This window comes from Vidua chalybeata, chromosome 21 (genome assembly GCF_026979565.1).
Source record: "Vidua chalybeata isolate OUT-0048 chromosome 21, bVidCha1 merged haplotype, whole genome shotgun sequence".
Lineage (NCBI taxonomy): Eukaryota > Metazoa > Chordata > Aves > Passeriformes > Viduidae > Vidua > Vidua chalybeata.
Window position 1 is genome coordinate 4,096,023 of NC_071550.1, and position 15,630 is coordinate 4,111,652.

At 47.4% G+C, this 15,630-nt stretch overlaps 3 protein-coding genes across 5 annotated transcripts in view; 2 read left to right on the plus strand and 1 right to left on the minus strand.

The window, feature by feature from the left end:
• The window catches only part of AK8 (adenylate kinase 8), a 66,308-nt gene extending 63,826 nt beyond the window's left edge, over positions 1-2,482 (plus strand). For both annotated transcript variants that reach the window (XM_053961793.1, XM_053961794.1), the window contains 2 exons: positions 75-155; positions 2,214-2,482. In XM_053961793.1, coding sequence (XP_053817768.1) covers positions 75-155; positions 2,214-2,451 — 319 coding nt within the window. In that variant the 3' untranslated portion in view covers positions 2,452-2,482. The remainder of the gene's footprint in view (positions 1-74; positions 156-2,213) is intronic.
• Positions 2,483-7,060: 4,578 nt separating this feature from the next.
• On the minus strand, positions 7,061-15,119 carry GTF3C4 (general transcription factor IIIC subunit 4). Of its 2 annotated transcripts, XR_008434410.1 has the most exons (6): positions 14,817-15,119; positions 11,911-13,731; positions 10,744-10,874; positions 9,791-9,879; positions 8,680-9,103; positions 7,061-7,470 (listed from the first exon to the last, which is right to left on the minus strand). XR_008434410.1 is itself a non-coding variant. In XM_053961790.1 (5 exons), the coding sequence occupies exons 1-5, from the start codon at positions 15,117-15,119 to the stop codon at positions 9,039-9,041; spliced, it is 2,409 nt and encodes an 802-aa protein (XP_053817765.1). In that variant the 3' UTR covers positions 7,061-9,038. The 2 variants fall into 2 exon arrangements, 1 of the variants encoding a protein (XP_053817765.1); XM_053961790.1 differs by having other exon boundaries at positions 7,061-9,103.
• Positions 15,120-15,293: 174 nt separating this feature from the next.
• DDX31 (DEAD-box helicase 31) overlaps positions 15,294-15,630 on the plus strand; it is a 43,574-nt gene continuing 43,237 nt past the window's right edge. Inside the window, exon 1 of the mRNA XM_053961791.1 lies at positions 15,294-15,435. Coding sequence (XP_053817766.1) covers positions 15,400-15,435 — 36 coding nt within the window. The 5' untranslated portion in view covers positions 15,294-15,399. The remainder of the gene's footprint in view (positions 15,436-15,630) is intronic.

Sequence of the window (15,630 nt, forward strand, 5' to 3'; positions counted from 1 at the left end):
AGGATTAAGTCCCACTCTGAAGGTCACAAGTGATGTTCTCAGGATGTTAATGCACTTAATTGTGTTCTCCACAGGGTGTTCTTCTTTCATCTCCCCTACGAGTCCATCATGGAGCGCCTGTCCCAGCGGAGGACTGATCCTGTCACTGGGGAGAGGTGAGCACTCCTGGCTCATGTCTAACATTTTTCTGACTGCCAAGGAGATGAAAGCACCAAATCGGCTTCTTAGGAATCTAAGGAGCTCAGGAATGCTCTACTCCTGCTTAGGGATTCCTTAAAAGCAAAGTTAAAACTTTCATAGCTCCTGAAGCACCAGCCCACCTTCCTGCTGCAGCAGCTCCTCAGAACAGGGGCTTTTAAATCCTGGTGCCTGAAATCTACAGCAGCAAATAGCTCAGATCTGACATTTTAATGGTAACTCCATTGGTTGGGAAAATAATGCTGAGAGAAGATGTCTGAAACCTAGCCTAAATGCAGATGGTTTTCAGACATTCCCATGGGAATTTTGAAGGCTTCCCAGCTGGGGAAAATGGAAAACTTGCTGCATTTTACTTCCCAGGCTCCTGTGATGGTCCTGTCTGCTGGGAGGTGTTAATGTGTTTCCTGCTCAGTAGAGCAAACTCCCTTTGAGTCACTGAGTCACTGTAAGGTCGGTTCATCTCACTGGTGTCACAGCCCCTTGTCTCACCAGTGACCTTCAGCTCTCCTGCCTTCTCCACCCTTGATTTCCAGGGAACAAGTCACAAATAAATCTATCTTCCCAAATACCTGCTGGTGTTGGCATGTGTTCACAACTTCACTTGTGGCCTGGTTTTATGATTCCCCACATATAAATTTTAAACCCTCATTTTGCTTTTCTAAAGGCTGAGCGCATCCTGTTGCATCAAAGACAAATCCTGAACCCTCAAAGATTAAGGCCATAAAGAGTGGATTTGTCCCAGAGTGATGGATGATTATTCAGACATCTCACTCGAGGTGCAGCATTAACTTGTGACAGCAGCAGTGATTTGCTGTAACTGCTCTCTTTGCTTTAGTAATGAGAAATGTGGTTGTTCAGCAGAAAGGAGCAGGCTGAAGCAAATCATTCCCACATCTTTGCATTTCTTATCATTAGGATTAGGCTGTTCAGTATCTGCTCCAGTTCACATGCTTCCCTCTCCCACACTCTGGGGTTTGTTGCTCACAAATGCTCCGTGAATTGAATTCTTTCAGGTGCTGTGTCTAATCCTTGGCATGTGTAAAGCCTGCCCCTCTGGCTGCAGGGCAGGGGTGGCCTTCAGCTGTGCCCTACATGATTCCCATGTGGAATGAACTCTGTGTCCACATCCTTGGGTGCAGCTCTGCAGAGACACAGACTCTGCTCCCTCCTTGGTTTTGCATCCATCCCAAAATACTTCAGGAAATTTGTCTGTACAGAAAGAGGGATGAGCTGGTTTTGTGTTAGGGCAGTGGGGATATTTATTCAGAGTTAGGATTACCAATTCTAACAGGGAATTGAAACACTTGATTGCAAAGGAACTTTTAGAGATTGTTGGGAGCCTTGGGCAATGCAGGAACATCATCAGAATTCCTTTGGTGTCAGCTGAGCTGGGCTGTGGCACTGCTACAGGACTCTGAGGATGAAAATCCTCTTTTCTGCTGAAGTAACTGAGGGAAGCCACAACTGTGAATTGAGGGAAGCCAAATTCTGGCATTTGGAAAATCAAAAATAAACAAAACCTATCTCAGGTGAATTAACCTCTTTTTACCTTCTGCTACTACATAAAGATGTTAGCAATTAAATGCATGGGAGCCTTAAACACAGTTTAAGTGGCAGGTCCCAACAGTGCTGGACACAGGGCTGTGTTTATGTTTAAGGTTAGGTTTTTTAGATGCTTTTTTAAAGGCAGGAATCAAAGATTACAAGTAAAAGATCTGGAAATGCTTCTGAGCCTGGAGCACTGGGTAATGTAATAGAAATGTCTCCTTATGTGGAGTAGATAAACATTACCAGTGTCCCCTCCAGAGAAACCCTTGGCCTTTGAGGATCCAGGGTTCTTGAGGGCAGCAGTGACAGATTACCTGCCCTGAAATTTCCAATCTTTGTTTTAAAACCCCAGCCTGGAGCAGAGAGAGGGCAAGGGGCTGTGATAGATAAAAGCATGGAGCATCTGCAGAGGTGGCTGCTGTGTCCTCAGGCTGAGCTGAAACCGTGGCATTTCTCCTCCTCTCCAGATACCACACCACGTTCAGACCAGCTCCCACTCCAGAGATCCAGGCCCGGCTCAGGCAGAACCCCAAAGATGAGGAAGAAAATATTAAGAAGCACCTGAACATCTATTACAGCAATGTCAAGGCCCTGGAGGATTTTTACCAAGATGCCTTTTATGTCAATGCTGATCAAGACCCTTATGTTATGTTTGAGTTCATAGAAAGCTGTATCATTAAGCCCCTTCCGTGTAAAAAACACTAGAAGTTTATAATTAAAAGGGATGATTTGTGGAGGAGTTGATTTTAAATTTTTTCCCTGTAATATTTGCAGTCTGGTTGCTGAAGTGGCAGGTTATCACCAGGGAGGGGGAAGTCAGCCAAGCTGTGCTAAATCTGAAGCTCACCAAGGCTGAGTGAAGTACAGAGGGTAAGAAATTGGGCTTTAGGGGAAAGTTTTTTGGCTTTTGTTTCATGATGCAAGATATGAAACATCGTGGCTGGGGGAGTCCTGTGTTTAATTCAAATACTTTTTTTCTGTTTCTGAATAGTTTTGTCTTCACTGTGTAAGACCCATGAAGCCAATTTGGAGTATTAAAGCTGTTAGATATGTTTGTGTCTTAATTCTCCACCAAAACCACCCAGGCACTCCCTGCCTCCCTCTGTCCCTTCAAGCTAACCCTAAAGGAAAGAGAAAAACAAAGCTCCCAGCTCTGCAGTGAACTTTCTCCAGTGTTCAAGGTTGGGGGCAGAGGTTTTCACTCCCCTGGTAACTCAGATTGTTTAAAAAGTGCTGACAAACCCTCTGGTGATGCAGTGGCCATCCCCATTCTGCTGGGCAGAAAGACTCAGAACAGCTGGAGAGGATACCCAGAGCCATGGAAAACTGATTGCAGCTCCATCACTTCCAGAACCCAATCAAGGACATAACGAGCTGCAGGAGCAGGTGGGTCCCTAAATTCTCATTTCCTGGGGTAACAGCTCCCAGCCTGTGGCTGCTCTGGCTGAGCTGTGCCTGGGCATGTTGGTGTCCAGGGTTTCTGGTTTTTTTCCTTCTCTGGCTGGATATGGCAGCAATGAAAACTTTTTACCTGGAAAATCTCTGCTGAAATCCTGCTGGCTGTCTCAGACTCTGGCTGTGGAAACACACATCCATAATGCCTGTAAGAAAGGGGAGTGATCTGTGCTGTGGTCAGAGAACTGGGCTGGATGCCTCTGTTGTGTCTCCCTCTGTTTCTCCCCTGTGTGTGAGCATGAATTCCCCCTGCCAGGGCATGGGGAGGTGTTTCAGGTTCCTCCTGGAATCCTCAGGGAAGGTGCAGGCAGAGAGAACAGGCTTTTGGGTTTAGGTGACTCCTCTGGTCCTGTTGCTGTCAATAGATTTGGGTCTTTGTTGTTGTCTTTGGCTCTGTGTGTCTAAATCTACATGGAGAAATGAAAAATGTACAGGCCAAGTTTCCTTCTTGCTCCTGTAGTGTAACTTCAGGTGGAAAGACCCTGCTTGTCCAGGTGGCAATGGGGATATTGTGTTATTTTTTGAGAATTTAAAGTCAGAATTTTCGATACTTTTGGGAGGGGAGGGGTGTTGATGGATGGGAATTGGACTTTCTAGCCTTGAGGGCAGCTCTGAAAGTCTCAGAATAAATATCTTTGAAACCTAAGAAAGCCAAATCCAAGCAATCTGAGTCCCTGGTGCCTCTTGAGCTGAGAAATTCCAGCCTGTAGCACCAGGCAGAGGCTGCTCCCAGGCACAGGGGCCAGCCACAAACCCTTGTGTTCAGCTGGGCAAGGACATCTTTAACAGCCCTACCTGTTACAAATGTGCTGGTTGGTGACTGCTTGGGCAGCTGGGTTTTCTGCCATTGCTATGAAGATGTGTTGCAGCATTCATGCATAATTGGGAGCCCTTCTATTAATAATACATGGGAAGCTCATCTTGCTAATATCACCTTCATCTGAGCGTTCCTACTAAATATTTTGATAGATGAAATGGGTAGAGAATGTATTTAAATACTGTTTGTACTGCAGCTAGGGTACAAAAGGGACAGTGCATCTTTAATTAGACAGGTACATCTGCTTAATTAATTTAGCTGTAAAGCCCTTTTTCCTCTTCATTCTTTCATCTATATGCGGATGCTATATTAGTTCCGCTCCGCTGGTTCCATAGAAACTGAGAAAAAGAGCTCAGTCTCATTGAGATGCACTTGGCATGTCTGGGTAGGAGTCTCAGGTCAGTGGTCAACCCCCAAGGGTTTGCAGCAGGCCTGAAGTGCAGAACGTCAGGGTTAGCAGAACATGCTAATACTCATGTAGAACTCTCCCTCAGAAACAACTAAAACAATTGACATTCATTTAATTACTGTAAACGAAACAGCCCCTGCATGACTTTGCATAGTAAAGCCTGTTAATACCAAAAAGGTTCAGTGGGTGGAAGGAGGAATTAGGCTTTTATAATTGGAATGCAACACTTGAAAACCAATTTGGTAACTAGGCGTGATTTTATTAGCATCTTATTCTGGCAAAACAAATGTTGAGCAATGAGAAAAACAAGGTGAAGAGGAGGTGGTAGGAACACAGCAGGGATCAGACGTTACTGATTGTACAGCTTTGCCCTGGTCTGGAATGGACATCTTCCATCACTCTGCTTCCCAGAGACACTTTGTGGAGAGGGCTGCCTGGAGCTTGTGCTGTACCCTGTAAATCATGCTGTTAATTGTGTAGTTTAGCAACAAGGTCGGTTTGTCCAACTGTTCCACAAAGTTTGGTGTCCACCAGCTCCAGACACCAGATCCTTCAGTGGTGGAAGGGCACTTGAACACCCCCAGGCAGGAGATCCCCTCCTCCGGCAGCACCTCTGCAGGGACTCCCTGTAGCTCTCCAAGGATTTCCCTGCTCTCACCTTTCCCTGTGAGGCTTGGATGCTGCTCAGGGAATGGAGTTCACCCCAACCTGCTCTGTGGTGAGGGCTCTGAGGAGCTGGAATGGCTCGTCCTCCTCCTCTCTCCCAAAGAATATTTATTGTCTTTATGTATGCACTGACAACCATAGTATTTCCTCTCTAGAAATACACAATAGGATTAAAAGGATGAGGAAACACCAAAGGAAAGGGTGGCTGAATGATGAAGTTCCAGAGCCGTAAGTAAATTGAGGTAAAAGGCAGCAATGAGGTCCCTCACCACCAATCCCAGAGCAGGGGGTGTAATTTGGAGACACAAGGCTGAGTCCTTGTGACCCCAAACTTCCTCCTTAATTCCAAGAATGGCATCTAGCACAAAGGCACTAAGACACTGTACAGTCCAGAGCTGTTCCACTTATCCATCCAACTTGGATTAGCCAAGGGGGACGATTTCTTCATCCCAGTGGAGGAGGGATTAACTCCCAGTGTGATAACAGCGTGAGCAGCAAATCTTAAATGCTGTCAGAAGCTCCTCCTCAAGGAAAATGACACCTTAGCTCTGGACAAACAGGATCTTTGCCTGTTAATTCTCAGCTGCAAGTATCATAATCCTTAAAAAAAAAAAAAAAAAAAAAGAGCATCAGGAACTTCAGGAACCTTCAGTCTGCTGGAATGTTGCTCTCCCTCTGGAGATGAGGGTCCTTGAACAGCCAGAGTGCTCACCACCAGTGAAGCAGTTGACATCTTCCAAGTATTCACTTGTTTGAAGTATCCTGTAAAACTTGGACAAAAACTTATGGAGATAAACTCCAGTTCTGTGGGATTTGTTCTTTGAACAGTTCAGTTGGTGTCTCTAAACAGACTGGGCCTTGATAGGAGATGTGTTATTTTGAGGAGGCAACTGATAATGGCAAAATAACACTAGGGTCTGGCAGCAGGTGCTCAGTCCTTGCTCCCCTTGCCTGTGAGGTGACAGCAAGGTTTGATCAGGACAAGAGCAGGACCAACCACTGCGTGCCCAGAACTGCCCCTCACAAGTCTGAGGCATAAAAAGATTGCTGGAGCAGCCTCAGCGCTCACTGGGCAGCCAAACCCAATCAGGTCAGCACCAGGGGTTAAATGTTACTGAGTGAGGTGGGCTCTGCTATTCTGGCTAAAAATGCACTTAGGGACAAGTGCTGGTTTACACAAAAATGAAATCCCAATTCCTCTGTACCTGTTGTGAACAGGTCAGGGTGAAGAGTGAAAGCTTTTTGCTAAAGGATCTCCACTGGCAGACAAAGACAACATTGTTGGCTTTAAAAATCCATTTTCCCAGAAGTCTGAAAGCAGGTTAAATAAACTGGCAATGGCAGACTATCTAGTGCCTTGAAAGACAGGGAAAATAAACATTAATGCTGCAATGTTAATGTGAGGTGTGCTAGAGCATCTCCATGGTAAAGCATTAAAACTCAGTCCAGGGAAATTCAAGAGAACTGCCAGAAATGATCAGCAACAACCAATCTAATCTGTTATCATGTGAACCTTTGGGTCAGCCAGACTTAAACATTTCAGTAGATCAGGATATTTTTATGGTGTCTAAGCCACGGCCAAAGAAATGTTCTTTGACTTCTTCTGAAAGCACTGGGACAGGGTTCTGCAGGACTCCCTCCCCTTCTCCACAGGCAGGAGAATTTCTAAACTGGAACATTTACTGATGAGCTGTCACAGCTGCCAGGGCAAGGACTTGCAGCTTCCATTTAAAATGCCTTCTCAACCACCATGAATAAATCTCTACTCAGCTCACATGAAAAGGGATGTTCTGTTCCCCCAAGCCCCACCAGTACTGGGAAGTTTTGTCCCAGGTACCAGAGCTGGCCCCAAACTCCACACACATTGGGTATCGAGGTTACTCCTTGTTTTACTGGATACCAACACGAGCTACATTTCCCTTCTCTGCAGACACACTGAAGTAATTTCAATTTTCAATGCACAGCAATAAAAAACTAAATGTTTCTTTAATACAATTATGGTATCACTTCCAAGGATATTTACAAACAAGGCTAATTATTTTACAGATGAATGTGCTTCTGCTGTTTTCTAGGCTACTACAGTAATGTTCTTCTCAGTCAATGCATGATCATGCTTAATGCATGAGACACTCAGCAGAAGGACAGCTGACTTCTTTAATGTTTGCTGGAAAAAACATTGCTCCTATTAAAGGTGAAGGAACATTAACAAAAGATGCATAGTCATTGACTCGAGGAAACAAGCACCAATCACACATGCACTGGTGGGAGACTGATACTGTCAGCACAATTCCATGATTTCTCAACAGCTGTAGAGCACTTCCCACACAGTGGAAGTGTCAGGAATCACAGACAGGGCGACACCTCTGCGATTGGTACTCTGCAGAATGGAAATACACAAACTCAGGATTATTTGACAGCATGGATTGAAGTGAACAAGACAAACTGTACCAAGTAACCACACACATTTGGGAGGTATTATTCCTTTAACACTGCATAGGAGGTTGAAAAGGATTCTGCTCTCTGTAAAAACAGATAGCAAAACCAGATGTTTTTTTCTGATAGAACAATTAGAAGGCAAAATAAACTTCTAGACTCAGCAACTTGAGATGCTTGAGGGGCTTTCTACAAGAACCTGGAGTTACAGGATAAAGGGGAACAGTTTCAAAAGGGTTAGATGGGATATTAGAAACAAATCCTTCCCTGTGAGGGTGGGCAAGCCCTGGCACAGGGTGCCCAGAGCAGCTGTGGCTGTCCCTGGATCCCTGGCAGTGCCCAAGGCCAGGCTGGACAGGGCTGGGAGCACCCTGGGACAGTGGAAGGTGTCCCTGCCCATGGCAGGGGTGGAATGAGATGAGCTTTATGGTCCCTCCCAACCCAAACCATTCTGGGATAGAGAGACCTTCACCAGCCTCCTTGGCCCCACCCACAGCATGTCAGCCATGGTGGGGTTGGGTTTGGGGTGTTCTGTTTGTTTGGGGTTTTTTACTGAGCTATTATGAAAGGAAAAACTGTTAACTGTGAGTGATTATTTGCGTGTCAGATTTCTCTAAAATTCAACTGCTGTATGAGGGAGACTCAATTTAATTGACAGTAGTGTTAATTAAAAAGTAACTGAGTTTCTATGGAAAAGGGGAATCCTTTTGGTAGAGGGTTAAGTGAAACCAAAAGCAAATACATTGGCAAGAGCTGGGAAGGAGTTAGAACTTAGTTCAGAAAAAGAAAGTGGGGCAAAAGACTTAAGAGCATTGGAAATTATATATATATATATATATATATTAGTGTTTAAGCTAATTGCTATTAGTTTAATAATTATTATTATATTTTAAAATTATCCTTACTGATCCCAGGCAGCCAATATCACCCTTCTGACTGAAACACTGTTACATTTCTAAGGCAATTACTCTCCTAGACTTTCAGTGAAATTCATTAATGGCCAAATTCTCTCATATGGCTGTAACTGGCATCTGCCTCTCTGGGCAAGACACTGGAACCATGGATTATTTGGAGAGTTCCACGTTCTACAGCAAATGCCAGAGTGGTTAAAAAGCAAAGGAGAGCACTGCAAGCTGGAGCCTTCTCTACCCACCAAGACCATTCAAGAGGCAGCTCTGCTGTTCCCATCCCAGCTTTTGGGAATTGACACCGCTGTCAGGCACAAAGGACAATTCCCTGTGCTCAACCCTCCAGTTCCTTGTCAGTGTCCAGCTGCTGAGGCTTCCTTGGGTGCATTTCCAAACAGCTTTAAACTGGTTCTTCCAGGTGTATTCTGGAGCATGGAATGGGCTCTGGATTTCAGGAGTTGGTAGAACCTGTGATGTTCTATGTACAGGGCTGTGGACAAGGTGTTCTCCCTCCAGCAGTCTGTGTTCCTGTCTCTGTATCCTCCCAGGCTGAAGGGAGCTTATGCAGTAGAGAAAATACTTTCAGTCTTGACACAGCTTTTCTCTAGAAGACAGGAGAATCACAGAAGGTGCAAGGTCCCTGCAATAACCTCTTGATCCATTCAGGATCTGCAAGTAAGAAAACAAGTTGTTTAAAGCTGGAGGTAGAGCTGAACAGAGGATGACACCTGAGATGCACAAACTCAACAGGAATCCTGGACAGTTTGTATCTATTCACATGCAGGAGTGACTGAGAATTCAGTGAAATCCAACTCTGTTTTGCCCTGAAATTTCAAGTAATGCCAGTTTAAATTCCACCTTAGCAGGGGACAAAATTAAGTGAAACACTCCATGCTTTATCCTTACATGCTCATAGCTATATGAAAAATGTAAAGGAAAAAATGTAAAGGAGCTATATGAAAAAATGTAAAGGAAAAAATGTAAAGGAGCACCATGGCCCAGCTGGAGTGTTCTCATTTTCTAAACTGAAATTAGATCCCTCACATAACACAGGCCTTGGTTCCTGTTTCTTTATCCCTCTTGCAGAACTGGATGCTGATATACTCAACTTGAATATCAAACTAACTGCTGGAGCATTCCAGCACAGATTATGTGTTTACCCAGATTTCATTAAAATGTGGGATTTATACCTCAATTTCTGCAGTTATTAATTTGCAATTAACACATCACTAATTCCAGGACACTGTGAAATGCAGAGCTTCACATGGGAACTGCCTAAAAGAGTAAAGTCAGTGAAACTAATTCAAGCCATTTTGTAGATAAAAGTTTAAAAGCCCCAATCCTGGAACATTTTACCTTCTGGGGTTGGGTGCCGTGCAATGCTGTCGTGAAGCAAACACCTCCTGTACACCAAACTCTGGCAGGACTGGTAGGTTAGAAAGCACCTGTGAAAGGACAAGCAGTTTTATCAAGAGGTTTAGGGTTTATTGTTTTATGACCTGCTCCTGTGCCCTGACTGGAGGTTGGGCTCTCTTCACAATTTGCTTTCTGAGAGTAAAGGCAGTAATGAACCACATTAAATATTAAAATTAGTAATTTATTAATTCAGGTAAACTTCCCAAGTGTACCAAATTGCATATGGACACAAAAATGAAAGATCAAAAATCAATATATCATTGGCAAAAAATTCTAGCATACAGTAGAGGAGTTGAAAAGCTTGAGGCCCTACTGCACAGGGAAGACCCAGGGTGTCATTAAGGCCACAACTATTTATCCAAAGTAGCACACAAAACCCGTTAAGCACAGCTTTTCTCTGTGACAAACAAGTGACTTGCCACAGCTCCAGGGATAATCTCCATGTACCTGCCACACTGGTACAGGAAGATTAAATTTTCTAAATGTTCCAGAGTTTGTCTGACTTCTCAATGTGCCTGTTCTCAATCATTTCTTGTTAAACTGCTTTTGTTTTCAAATGCTGAAAGAGCTTGAACAAACCCTCCTTCAAGTGGCCTTCCAAAGGATGACTTGTCCTCAATTTTCCCTTGCCTGCTTTCTTCCTGACCCCTTATTTCCCCAAAAAAAGACATGCTCAAAAGCATTTTATTATAAAAACACTGTCCTGCTAAGAGAACCAAATCCAACCTCCAGTGCCCTGGCTCTTATGGAAGAGGACAGAAAAAAACTGCAGCATGGATAAGATGCTTCATGCCTTTCCACTCCAGTGCTAACAAGTGGTTTAGTGGGCCCCTGAAGTATGTTTGAATTATCCAGAGGGGATAATTCAAGCTCTGGATGACTGAGCCCCTTACCTGAGCCAAATGTGGCCGTTGGAGCAGACAGCCTGTTTGCGGTCGGTGAAGGGCAGGATCTCCTTGCACAAACTGCAGTGCTCGGGGAAGGTCTGCTTGTTCATCTTCTTCAGGATGTGCCCAATCAGCACCTGGAACACACAGGAGGCACTCGGTGACACAGCCCAGGGTGGGAACACCTCAGTGTGATTTCAGAGTGACACAGAATAAGCTGAATCCCAAAAAATCGAAGTGTAAGAAGTACAGTGTATCGGTAAGTATTCATTTATTCTCCTTTTGTTCTAAAGATTTCTGTCCCACACTAAAGGGATACAGACCTTAAAAACAGTAATTCCTTGCAAATTTTAAAAGTGCTGAAAGAACTGGTATCACACCACTGACCATAACAACAATGCTTTCCCTCATGCCTATCACAGTGGATGTGCTAAAAAAAATTCCTGTTCAGAAATTACCTGGATGTCTTCAGCAGTCATCTGGGAGTACATTTATAGCAGAACATTTATGTGATCAAATTTGTCTGTGACATTTCAATAGATATAAACCACATCCCAGGGACCTTTAAAGTGTGACAGCAAATTGAATAGATAAAATACAATTTAGAAGTTGCTTTTCATCACTATAGAAAAGAAACAAGATTCTTCTAAGATAAGAAAAGCAACCTCTCAAACTTTCAATTCATAGTAATTGGATGCCAGAACAACCCAGCAGTTGTGCCAGAGCACTTTCCTAGTGAGTTACTGATGGCCACACTTGGCTGTGATGCCAGCAGGGAGAACACCTCACTACACCAGAGGAAATACATCTAAAGTTGAGTTATGTAAAGATGATGGATTAAATAAACTCAGTAATGAAAACAAACGTCCCTCAACCAGTTCATGTTCTAAATCCACTGACAACAGCACAATAACCCCAGTCCTCTCCCCTGTTCTGGAAAAACTCGGGCATCTTTATTCTCTATTGTACCTGATCCAAATTTCAACATCTGTATTTACATTCCCTCCTATTTCACAGTATCAAGAAAGGACAATTTAAGCTGAATGCTCTACAGAATCTGAGTGGCAAGGATGACGTGACCACAGCTCTCTTTCCCAGCCCAGCTGTATTTTCAGGAGGGGGGACAAGGAAGTGACAGTGACACAGAATCCCCCGAGCAGAGGTGCCACTTACTCGTGCTGTTCTGTCATCGTAGCCATCATCAGACATTAAGAAGTCACAGACTCCTCTGGTGGGAATGCTGGTGTTCTCTGTAATCCACGTGTGCAGGTAAACTTCTCCCAACACCCGTTTCATGTGTTCTCGTGTCAAGTGCATTTCTACGGCCTCAATCTGTGCCTGTATTTCAAGAAGCTTTTCTACCATTGGCTCACGGCCTCCAGTGTCACCTGACTGATGGAGAGAATCCTCTGCAGTGTCATCAATGTCCACACCTTTGCCTGTGTCCCTCAGGCTCTGCTTGCTGGCTTGTTTCGAAGTTCCTTCCTCTTGATCATCTTCAGTGCTGCCCATCCCAGGGGAATCTGATATCAAGATTTTGGCATCCTCGTGTGAAGGTCTCCACGTGACCTCTGAGGGGGCTTTCTGCATCGACTGGTACAAAATCCTCAAGAGAAACAACTTAAACCTCCAGAAGTAAGTGGAACCACAGGTCTCTATCTTTTTATCCAGTGCTTCCTGTAAGAACTGAGGAATGTGCTTATCCTTCAAGATTTTCCAGCGTACAAGATCCGTCAAGTCCACTTGCCGGAAAAGGTTCTGAACAGAAGATTCCAAGAGCTGTGCAGCTGCCTCCTCAAAAGTCTTGAGGGTGACAAACTGAACTTGGTAGTTTTTGTTGACTGGGTGCAGCCCGTTGGCCATGCCCTCAGTGGTGATGACCGCCAGGTACGCCCCGCATGGGCTGACGGCGATTCCGTGAGTCCTGACACAGCCAAACACCTCCGAGAGCTTTATCAGCTGGTGCTCAAACTTTAAAGCAACGTCTGTGAATATGGGGATGAGCTGCCTGACCTTGCCATCGCTGGAGCAGGTGTACACCGTGCCGTTCTGCTTGTCCGCAGTCATGGAGACAATGGGCAAGGAGTGGAGCCCCGTCACGTGGGAATTGTGGACGTTCAGCCCGGCTTTGGATATCAGCAGGAGGCACCAGAACACGTAAGGGCCTCTCGCAGCCACCACCAGGCTGCAGCTGCATTTCTGGTAGGGGTGGTAGAGAGGGATGCATTTGATGCTGTGCACGGGCAGCTGGTCCATCTCCTGCCACAAGACCACGGGCTGCCTCAGCGTGAAGTAGCCTTTGACCGCCTTGAGGTTGACGGGGATGATCTTCACCGGGCCGTAGGCGCTCCCCACGATCAGCCCGCTCATCTTCCGGTTGTTGTGCTCGTACTCCCACCAGGACAACACGCTGGGGGAGCTTATTCCCGACTCGATGGTATTGCAGGAAGTGATGGATTCCTTCCCCAGGAAGGGCAGCTGGAACTGCCACACGGCGATGTTGCTGTTCTCGAAGAGCACGGCCAGGAGCACGCTGCCCACGTCCCGGCACTCGTTGTTGTGCTTGACCTGCTGGGTGGTGCAGATGCCCGACCACTCCATGCGCACCGGGGCCTGCATGCTGTGCCGCCGCTGGAACTCCGGGAAGTCTCCCAGCTCCCCGCAGGGAGTGTCGGCCTTACACAGTTTGTAACTGGCCTCGAACAGGCGCTCGCCGTAGAGCTCGGTCAGGTCCACCAGCTGCACCCACTGCAGCCGGTTGAGGTTGGCGTGGATGGTCAGGCGGTTGTCCATGGTCAGCGCTGCCAGCAGGCACCTCCCGTTGGCGTCACAGCCCAGAGGGGACCAGCTGGAATATTTGAAGCCCCGCATGGGTGTCAGGGACTTCCCCTCGGGATTGAACACTCGGTCCAGCATAAACGTCTGGCTGACGGTGGGATCCACTGAGCTGGCGAATTTCTCCTTACACTCAGCCACCTCCTTCTTCGGGCCAACCTAAAATAGAACAAAAAGAACCTTTAAAACAATTGTACAGGAAGACTTTCCTGGAATTAATTCCCTCTTAAAACACAGCATCCCTAATCACAACCAACACTACACTGGTTAATTGATGTCACTCCTAAAGACTTCAGCTTCATTAATGCCCTGAATTTGCATAGTTTTGACTCTCAGCTACTGAGTTTTTGTCTGCTAAATCAAAGAGCCTGTTTTCATACTTTTGTTCTTTTAAAGATACCTGGCATAATATGTAAATACTCAGTATCTCAACTCCATTCCATATTCTCAGCATTGCTTTGGAAAATAAAATCAGATCCACAACACCAGAAGTATTATTTAATAAGATATTCACCCACGTCTGCCATCTTCATAAAACGTCAGATGTTCCCCTGAAGGCCAGAGAAATCCCTGCTACAAAAATCCTTCAGCTTAGGTGGCAAAACAAAGGAAGATTCCTACTTAAAATTGCATTGAAGTAACTGTACAGGGGCTCAAGTGATTCTCAGAAAAACTGCAGAACTTCAGAATCCCTGGACATCACTGGGATATGGTTTTCTCTCTCCTGTGCTTTTAAAATGAGAGCCTGCAGCAAGTTCTGGGCAGGACAGGGGCAGCTCCCCAAGAGGGGGGTCAGAATCCCGGGATGGGTCAGGCTGGAAGGGACCACAGTGGGGAAGACTCTGGACTCCAGAGACTCCAGTGCAAATCTGTGGATTCTGCACAGAAAAGTTCTCCTCGTGTTCAGGTGCAGCTCTGTGTCTATCAGTTTATGTTCATTTTTATTGTTTTATTGCTTGGCATCATCGTGAAAAAACACAGAATGATTAAAGTTGGAAAAGCCTCTGAGATCATCGAGCCCAGCCAGTGACCGATCCCCACCTTGTCACGCAGCCCAGAGCCCAGAGCGCCACGTCCAGTCCTTCCCTGAACACCTCCGAGGCCGGTGGCTCCACCGCCTCCCTGGGCAGCCCATCCCGAAGTCTCATCACCCTTCCTGCGAGCAAATTCCTCCCGATGTCCAATCTGAACCTCCCCCTTTAGACCTTTACACGCACTGACGAGGCCGTGCCAGGGGCGCTCACCTTGAGCATGCAGGCGGCGCCGGGCGCGGGCACGGCGGTGCGGTGGATGACCATGTCCTGCCCGCCGCTGTGCACGTCGCTGAGCTGCTCCAGCACGGCGATGCTGCGGGCCGTGCTCACCGACACCCGGTGGTCTTCGGACCACGCCAGCGGCTCCAGCCCGCTGGCGCCGTGCTGCAGCCGCACCGCCGGCTCTCGCCGCACCGCCGTGAGGCGGAACCCGGCGCTCGCCGCCGCCGCCGCCGCCTCCTCCGCGACCGCCTCGAGCCCCAGCGGCGGCTCCTCCCGCCCCGCCGCCGCCATGTTACCGCCGCCTCACGGGCCGCGCGCACGCGCCGCCGCCGAAGCCCCCGGCGGGCCCGGCCGGGGCTGCCCCGCCGCCGCCTGCGCGCCTCGCGGGCCCGGGAGCGCGGGTTGCGGGACGGGGAGAGCCCTCACGGAGCCCCCGCAGCGCCGCGGGGCGGGCGGGGAGCCGGGCGGGCTCCGCTCTCGCGGGGAGGCTCCGCACTCGCCGCCGCGCCGCTCTCACGGGCCGGGCCGGGCGGGAGGCGGCCCCGGGGCCCTGCGGAGGAGCGGGCGGGACATGGCGGCGGGCGTGGGGATGCGCGGCCTCGGCAGGGTACGAGCGGAGGGGAAGGGAGGAGTGTGGGGTGTGCGGGACACGGGACCCTGCGGGACAGGGGACACGGGATACGGAGCACGGGACCCTGCGGGACACGGGATACGGAGCACGGGACCCTGCGGGACAAGGGGACACGGGATAAGGAACACGGGACCCTGCGGGACACGAGACTCGGGACCGTGACCCGGCGGG

Bases quoted from the DNA above. Each gene is read 5' to 3' on its own strand.
- GTF3C4 (XM_053961790.1), bottom strand. From the start codon at position 15,119: ATGGCGGCGGCGGGGCGGGAGGAGCCGCCGCTGGGGCTCGAGGCGGTC. The intron at 10,875-11,910 runs GTAAGTGGCACC...TGTGTGTTCCAG, and splicing joins ACGATGACAGAACAGCACGA to GTGCTGATTGGGCACATCCT. The intron at 9,104-9,790 runs GTAAAATGTTCC...TCTTACTTGCAG, and splicing joins ACGGCACCCAACCCCAGAAG to ATCCTGAATGGATCAAGAGG.